This window comes from Sapajus apella, unplaced genomic scaffold (assembly GCF_009761245.1).
Source record: "Sapajus apella isolate SASKATOON/1434 unplaced genomic scaffold, GSC_monkey_1.0 scaffold1, whole genome shotgun sequence".
NCBI classification, from domain to species: domain Eukaryota; kingdom Metazoa; phylum Chordata; class Mammalia; order Primates; family Cebidae; genus Sapajus; species Sapajus apella.
In genome coordinates this window covers 49,765,415-49,774,592 of record NW_022436941.1, presented here as the reverse complement: position 1 = coordinate 49,774,592, position 9,178 = coordinate 49,765,415, and the positions used below count along the sequence as shown (strand labels likewise).

At 32.4% G+C, this 9,178-nt stretch overlaps 1 protein-coding gene across 1 annotated transcript in view; it reads right to left on the bottom strand.

Moving 5' to 3' along the window:
- Positions 1–430: 430 nt before the first annotated feature.
- MBLAC2 (metallo-beta-lactamase domain containing 2) overlaps positions 431–9,178 on the bottom strand; it is a 23,952-nt gene continuing 15,204 nt past the window's right edge. The window contains exon 2 of the mRNA XM_032276365.1: positions 431–3,766. Coding sequence (XP_032132256.1) covers positions 3,381–3,766 — 386 coding nt within the window. The 3' untranslated portion in view covers positions 431–3,380. The remainder of the gene's footprint in view (positions 3,767–9,178) is intronic.

Here is a 9,178-nt window from a genome sequence, read left to right as displayed (position 1 = left end):
CTAAATTCTAAGACATTTAAAAGTTTGATGTGATTTTGCTTTTCGTGTCTATATAAGGCAGACCTTCCCCATCCCAAGGGGCTAAACATGATTTTCCTTTAATATATGTGTGGTTCTAATTTTTACATTTAGGTCTTTAACCCATTTGAAATTTACTTTTATAATGGCAGGGACCATTTTTCCCATATCAACAGTTGTAACATTTATTTAATAGCCTTTTACTCATTGATTTGAATTGTCATATTTATTAACTGCTAAAGGCTTATATAAGTATTTTTCTGTTTCTGGGTTCTCTATCCTTTCTCACAAATTTAATATCTTATTGACCATGTGCTTCTCAAAACTACACTTTGGACAGGAAATATCCTTGCAAGAAATAAAACAGAAACTTGCTAATGTTATAAAAATATCAATTACAGATTAAAATAAAATGATTACTTGAATATTTATTACACAAATGCTTACTTACACTTATCTGAAAATTATAATAGGATAATTGGTGCATGTCACATTCATACTACTATCCATATAAGAACAAATACATTTAGTCAAATATATCAGGATAATACACAAGGTTTTTGTTTGTTTAGGCTTCTGAGTTGAAAGACAACATCCAGTAAGGAAAATGAATTTCTAGTGAATAAGTATTAACAATGTAAATAATAAAAATTACTTCTAAATGTCTTACAGTTTGACAACTTTGAATTATACTTACATACTAATGTTTCCAAAAATCGTAAGTTACAAGGGTCACTGTCAGGGTGAAAATATATTTTGAAAAGCTTTTTAAAGATATGTTATTATGTTTAACATCATTTGATTTATTCTTGGCACATGTGGCATCTTGGAAAGTAAAAATACACTTTGCCAATTTTCTGCTATTGTGCAGATATAAGAGAAAGAGAAGTGTGGGGCAGACAGATCTGTGTTCAGCTTTGTCCAAAATTGTGTTGTTTGAAGCTGGTCAATTATCTTTCGGTGCTGGGACTAAGACTAAATTAAATAATGCATATTTTAAATGTACAGCATGGGTACTCAATAAATGATATCCTTTACCCAATTTATTCACATTGAAGTAATAGCAAAATATCACAGTCCTATGTTGTGGTACAATTTGAAAAACTGAAAAACTTGGGAAATTAAAAATAATATCAATGTGTTTTGAAAAAATTATTCTTTTTATAAATAAATCCTTTAGCAGGTTTAAATCGTTCCTAATAAAACTTAGTGCCTACTACACCCTGATTTTTTTTTAAAAAAGGCCTAAAATATGATAAAAATGGTCAATGGTTAAGGACTTTTGGTTTTCCTTTGTGCTACTGATATAAAAATAATGGCTTTATTTAAGGCTTAGTAAGTGATTGTTTGTAGTTGCCCTGAACCAAATCATTATTCTCAATGTTGCACTCAGTTGAAACAAACCTACTGCCTTGAATGACCATCATAGAGAAATGCCCATGATATTCTATTAATATAGTTGAACCAGTCATGCCCTCCTTTTAGATCGAAGTAAAGGTTCATTTGGTGGCATGTGGCAGTTCAGCTTGTCTCGCATTAAGAATGGCTGATATATACAATCACAAATGAATTTTTCTCATGCTAAATATGTGGTGTTTGGAATATATTGGACTCCTGAAAATTAAATTTATATTTTCACAAGGAATAGACTATTCTAGACTAGCAATGCTTATATCCCTGTTCTTAGACTGTTTTGTTTCCTACCCTATCTAACAAGTTCATCCTTCCAAACTTGACTCAAAAACCCCTCCTCCAGTAAACTTTCCCTAACCAAGGTTCGCACCCCTCCATTTATGTCTCTTACACACATGTATAATGTATATTAACTTGCATATATTATGATTTATATTTTGTGTGCTTTCAACTTTTAGCTATAATGTTGTCTTTGACTTTTTAAGCCTCCACAGTGTTTAGTGCTGTGCCTCATGTATACATGTGACTGTATGTATGCATGTGGGGTTGTGTTTGTGTATGTATATGTTTATGTGTATATCTGCTGAATGAATTAAAAAAAATAAAGAAACTGGGCATCTGTAGGGTAGAAAAGTTTCATAATTTTTCAGAAACCAAAATTGCTGTAACTTCCTAACATTAAAAAATCTGAGTTCTAAAGTGATTTCAGTTTGGTTTTAGATATGTCAGTAATAAAAAGGCAGTGGGAAAAATGGTTTAAAACCCTTCATGAAATATTCTAAAAGGCCTTTTAACAAATTATTATTAGGAGCACCAAACCAAACATTTTACTAAATAGTGGTATAACCTTTTCTAGGACTTTATGAACATAGACTTCTCTATTCAAGACAAAGAATACTGAACAGGAATAGGTGTTGTGAATCAGGATACAAAAGGCAATTCACTCTAAGTCAATAGCTAATGCACATTTGCAGTTAATTTAAAAATCCCTCTGTAGTACATATGCATGTTAAGTAAAAGAATAGTTGTAGATCTTCATAGTTGTTTTAATACTGTAAAACGTAACACAATACTGAAGTATCTATTTAACAGGAAAATTTTGTTTATAATAGCTGTTAATATTAAAATAGGATACAATAATAAAAAATTATTCTCAATGTGTATATTTTCAAATTTGCCTGACAGTGTCCTTTTGAGAAATCTGACAATTTGTAGTTAGATTACAGACATTTGCATTTCACTTTCATAATTGAAAATATTACTTACATAACAAACAACAATATATAGTAGCTTTTTACTGAAGCACTCTGCAATTTATATTTAAAGCTTTGCAATAAAGCAAAATTCACTGTACTTTTCATAAGTTATATTACATAACATATCATGTATGTTATATTTACACAAAGAATAAATAAATGAAGAAGTGTGAAAAAATTCAGGACCATAACAATGTAATGTTTCAGCTGTCATTCTCAATGTTACTTTATATGTTTGTATTAAGTTCTAATGTATTTCAAACCCAGGAACCTTTATCTTTAAATAATATACTAAAAATATCAAGTTTAAAGTATAAACATAATACTCTACATGCCTTTTTTCCTAGGTCATCTAGGAAATAAAACAAGACAAACAGAGGCAAGGACAGGTCTTTCTTTTGCCACAAAATCTCTTCTTTGCTTCCCCATAAACCTTTATGTCATTTCTAGAGCATGTATTACATGATGACAGCTTTGGCAAGGATAAGCAGATTTAACTGGCTTCTTTCTTGGAAGAAAGAAAACAACTTAAACTAACAATTTTCTTTTTGGCTTATTCATTCTCAATCTTTCTTTCTCTGATATATAATAGTGGTATAAAAGCACTTCATGAAATGCTCACTATTAATCATTTAAATAGCACAGAATGAATTAATGTATATAATTAATCAAAATATATTATCAGGATAGATACTAGGGTGAGGTCCTAGAATTTGTTACACGTAGAGCTAAACTTGCAAGAGATCGCATGGCAAAAGTAGAAACTTTGTGACATATCCCAGCTTTTGAAATATAGTTGGAAGCCAATCGAAAAAGCCTTTCAGCACCAAAGGTATTGAAGTGCCCAGGAAGCACCTTCTCTACCAGACCTCTGTCCACTAATTCTATTAGACGTTCACAGGTTCCGACATAGTCACTTATCCTGCTGTATGGGAGCCAGTCAATCAGTGATCCATCATACACGACGTCTCCACTGAAGAGAATCTTTCGGTCTTTGTCATGTAAGCAAATGCTGCCCCTGGAGTGACCTGGCATGTGCATAACAGTGAGCTGCCTGTCACCAAGGTTGATCACATCCCCTACAAATGGAAACAGAGTTTACAGATAAACGTTGTATACTTGACTTAGCATTTAAAGAATAAAAGAGCATTATATGCTTCCAAAGAAATTGGGAAAGATGACACTTTATTTCATAACTACTATATTTCTTAATGATGATTTAAAAATAAGCCGACTATATTTCATTCCTATTGTTTGCTAGACCAGTGTTTCCAAAGCGAGTAAGTGGAACACTACTTCTAAAGATTATTATGATACATAGATGAAAAGAAGGTAATTCTGTGGTCAAATAATTTGGGGAATTCTCACTTTAAAGAAAAGTAGCTTTCTTTTCAGAATGACATCTTTGAGCTTTTATTATATTAATGTATACTGTGGATATACACGAAGTAGATTATCGTTGCACAATTTCTCAAACTTATTTGATCATGAAACTTACTTTTCAGAACATCTGTGGTACCAGTATCCTGTTGACACAATTAATGAATGTTGCTCTAGGAAATTTTATTGTATTTTGCCTCTTTTTTTTAATCACCCTGTCAGAATTAGGGCTTGAGGAATTGCTATAAATGATGATGCTCTAATGTTAGTGCTGTGAGTAATAATCTCTGTCATTTCTGACCCAGGAACCTCAAGTCTTCTGTCAGAATACATTAAATTCTGCAGGCTAACTTGCAAATAGGGTAAAATCTCACCAGAGAGGAAATGGAGCAGTCTACAAGAAAGAAATTATAAGGCCAAAGACACACATAGGTTGAAAAGCTTAACCATATTAACTATTACTGATAAGAGAACTAGGGGAGCTATATTAATGTAAGACAAAATTAATTTTTACATGAGGAATATTACTAAAGAAGTAATTTTATAAGAATATTATACATTAAATCAATACATAGAAAAGTAACAATTATAAATATATATGCATCTAAAACAGACACCAAAAATGCATGAAGCAAAAACTGACAGAAATAAACAACAAACAATTCAACAATTATACTTGGAGAGTTCAATATTCTTTTCTGCGTAACTCATAAAACAAGTAAATAGAAAATCAGTAAGGATATGGAAGACCTGAACAACTCTATCAACCAACTTGGCCTGACAAAAATAAAACACTTTACTCCAAAATAGCAAAATACACATTCTTTTTAATTGCAGTTGAAATATTCGACAGGCTATAAAGCAAGAATCAATAAATATAAAAGGAATAAAATCATACAAAGTATGTTCTCTGACCACAACATAATTAAATTAGAAATTAAAAAATGAACAGAAAATATATAACGTGTAGGGTTTTTTTGGTTTGTTTTTTTCTGAGACAGAGTTTCACTCTCTCGCCCAGGCTGGAATAGAGTGGGGCCATCTTGGCTTGCTGCAACCTCTGTCTTCCAGGTTCAAACAATTCTCACACCTCAGACTGGTACATAGCTGGAATTACAGGCATGTGCCACCACGTCTGGCTAATTTTTATATTTTTAGTAGAGACAGAGTTTTGCCATGTTGGTCAGGCTGGTCACCATCTTGGCAAGTCTGGCATCAAGCAATCCTCCCTCCCCAGCCTCCTAAAGTGCTGGGATTACAGGCATGAGCCACTGCACCTAGCCTTATAATGTATTTTTAATAGACAAAAAATAACAAATTAGGAAAAACAAAAATAAATATGGGCAATATTCAAACATATATAAAGCAAACATCAAACTTCTACATAGTTTATGGATCAAAAAGAAATCAAAGGGAAATATAAAAATATTTTGAATGAATGAAAACAAAATCAAAACATATAAAAATGTACAGAATACAGCTGAAGCAGTATTTAGAAGAAAATTTATTGTCTTAAATGCTTATTTTATAAAGGATTAAATGTTTAAAATCAATAATCAAACTTACTATCCTGAGAATTTAGAAAAAGAAGAAAATATCAAACAAAAAATAAGTATTAATGGAAATAATAAAGGACAGAGCAAAAATAAATGAATACAAATAGCAACAGAGAAAAACAGATGAAACCAACAGTTATTTATTTGAAAACTACAACAAAATTGGTACACCTTTAGCCAGACAAATCAAGAAAAAAATTAGAGAAGATACAACTTGCTAAAATAGGAATGAAAGAAGGAACATTACTACAGACTCTAAGGAAATGAAAAGGAGAATAAGGGAATATTATGAACAATTTTAAGCCAACACATTTGACAACTTATTTGAAATGAACATATTCTTAAAAAGAGAAAAATCATCAAAATTGATCCAAGAAGGAATGAAATCTAAATAAACCTATATCAAGCAAAGAAATTGATTAACAATTTAACATCTCCCCACAAAGAAAAGTAAGGGCTCAAGGAAGGCTTCATCGATCAATTCTGTCAATCATTTTTAAATGGGACAATTTCAACCCTATATAATTCCAACCCATATAGAGACTTTCAGAATATAGATGAGAAATCTAACTCAATTATTACCCTCATAAAAACCAAAGACAATATATTAAAATAAATAACAACAAAATCAAGCCTGGTATGGTGACTCACTCCTATAATCCTATCACTTTGGCAACAAATGGGAGGATTGCTTGAGGCCAGGAGTTCAAGACCAGCCTGGGCAAAATGGTGAGACCTCTGTCTCTACAAAAATTAAAAATAAATAATAATTTTAAAAGCCAAGCAGGGTGTTTTGGACCTGTAGTCCAGCTACTCAGGAAGCTGAGGTGGAAGGATTCCTTGAGCCCAGAAGTTTGAGGCTGCAGAGATCTATGATGGTGCCACTGAACTCTAACCTGAACAACAAAGACTCTTTCAAACAAAACAAAACAAAAAAGCCTATACACAAATATATCTAATGAATGCAGTCTTAAAATTCTTGACAAAATATTGACAAATCAAATCCAGCAACTTATAAATAGGAAAATGACCAAGAGGAGTTCATCCCAGAAATATTGTTTGGTTTAACTAGTGAAAATAAATTAATGTAATATTCCATATTAATAAAGGAGAAAGCCATATGATTATCTCAATTGATACATAAAAAGCTCATGACAAAATCCAATTCTCATTCATGATAAAAACTTCCAGCAAACTAGGAATCACTGGGGAAGGTCCTGAACTGGATAAAGATCACTTATGAACAACTCTTTGAATAGAAATGAGGCAAGAATGTCTGCTCTTACCATTTCTATTCAACATTATACTGAAGATCCTAGCCAGTGTAATAAGCCAAGAAAAAGAGAGTAAAGTCGCACAGATTAGGGGAAAAAAAGTAAATCTCTATTTAGACATAATCTTACATACAGAAAGTCCTAAGTAAAGTAGGAAAAAGCTAGAGAAATAACAAGTTTAGCAATGTCACAGGATACAAGATGAACATAAAAAGATAAACTGTATTTCTATATGCTACAACTGACTATGAAAAATGAATCTTAAAACATTTGACTCGAAATAGCATCACAAAGAATAAAATACTTGGGAAAAAATTTAACAAAAGATGTTTTATAATATATGAACACTGTACAATGAAAACTACAAAAACACTGTCAAAATAAAGAAGATCTAAATAAAACGAGAGAGAGGCTATGCTTACTGACTGTCTCAATATCACTAAGACTCAATATTGCTATGACGGTAATGTAACCCAATTTTTCCAATAGCTACACTTCCTAATAAAACTTTCTGCAATGGTTGAAATGTTGATTCGCAATACTGTTCAATATGGTGTGGCTAACGGTACTTGAAATAAAGCTAGTACATTTAAGGAATTAAATTTTTAATTCTAACCAATATTAATTATTTTTTTAAAGAGATGGGATCTCTGTCACTCAGGCTGAAGTGCAGTGGCCTGCTTATAGCTCACTATAACCCCTGAACTCCTGGGCTCAAGGTATCCTTCCAAGTAGCTGGGACTACAGGTATATAACAACAGCCCAGCTAACTTAAACACTTTTTTAGTGACAGGATCTCACTTTGTTGCCTTACTAGTCCCATACTCCTGGCCTTAAATGATCCTCCAGCCTCAGCCTCCTAAGGAGCTGAGATTACAGGTGAGCCACCACGTCCGGCAATCTTAATTTAAATTTGATAACCATACATGGCTAGTGGCTACTGTAATGGTGAGTAAAAATTCAACATAATCTCAATCAAAATCTTGACCTTTTTTTGAAGAAACTGAAAATCTGACTCTAAATTTCACGTGGAAATGCAAATGACCTAGAATAGCCAATATAATTATGAAAAAGAGGAACACAGAGGATGTATACTATCTAATTTCAAGAGTTGCAATAAAATATTGCTTCTCGGCCTTTTGGCTAAGATCAAGTGTACCATAAAGCTACAGTAATCAAGATATTGTGTTACTGGTTAAATAGACATAATTGATGGAAGAGAACAGAGAGTCTGAAAGTAGACACAGTATTGTCAATGGGTATCTGACAAAGGTCAACCAAGATAATTAAATGTGTAGAAAGATAGTCTTTTCAACAAATTGGACTGGGATACATTCTATATCCATTTGCGGACAAACAAATAAGGACTGAGAACCTCTCAACCTTTGCTTCACAATATTTACAGAAATTAACTGAAAATAGGTCATAAACCTAAATATGGGAACTTCTAGAGAAAAATTAGGAGAACATTTTTATGATCTTGGGCTAGATATAGAGCTCTTAAATACGACACAACAATCATAAAGCATGAGACAAAAATTACTAACTGGACTTCATCCAAGTCATCAGCTTTCTTGCTTAAAAAGACACCGTTAAGAAAAAGAAAAGGTAGGCCACACATTGGGAGAACATATTTGCAAAATGTATATCTGATAAAATCTTGTATTCAGAATATATTTAGAGCTTGTACAACAATAATAAAATAGTTCAATTTTTAAAAGGAAGAAAAGATTTTAATATACTCTTTTATAAAGAGGATATCTGAGTAGCAAATAAGTACCAAAAAGATGCTCAACATCATTAGTTTTTAGTGAATGCAAATTAAATCACAATGACATACCACTACACACTCACTAGAATGGCTAAATTGAAAAGGATTAACAAAACCAAGTGTTAAAAAAGATGTGAGCTGGGCACAGTGGCTCATGCCTGTAATCCCAGCACTCTGGAAGGCTGAGGTGGGCAGATGGCTTGAGGTCAGGAGTTCAAGACCAGCCTGGCCAACAAGGTCAAACTCCATCTCTACTAAAAACACAAAATTCACCAGGTGTGGTGGTACATGCCTATAATCCCAGCTACTTAGGAGGCGGAGGCAGGAGAATTGCTTGAACCTGGGATGCAGAGGTTGCAGTGAGATTGCACCATTGCACTCCAGCCTCGGTGAAGAGTGAGAGGTTGGATAAAAAAAAAAAAAAAAAAAAAAAGAAGAAAGAAAAGAAAAGAGAAAGAAAGAAAGAAAAGAAAGAGAAAGAAAGAAAGAAAAAGAAAGAAAGAAAGAAAG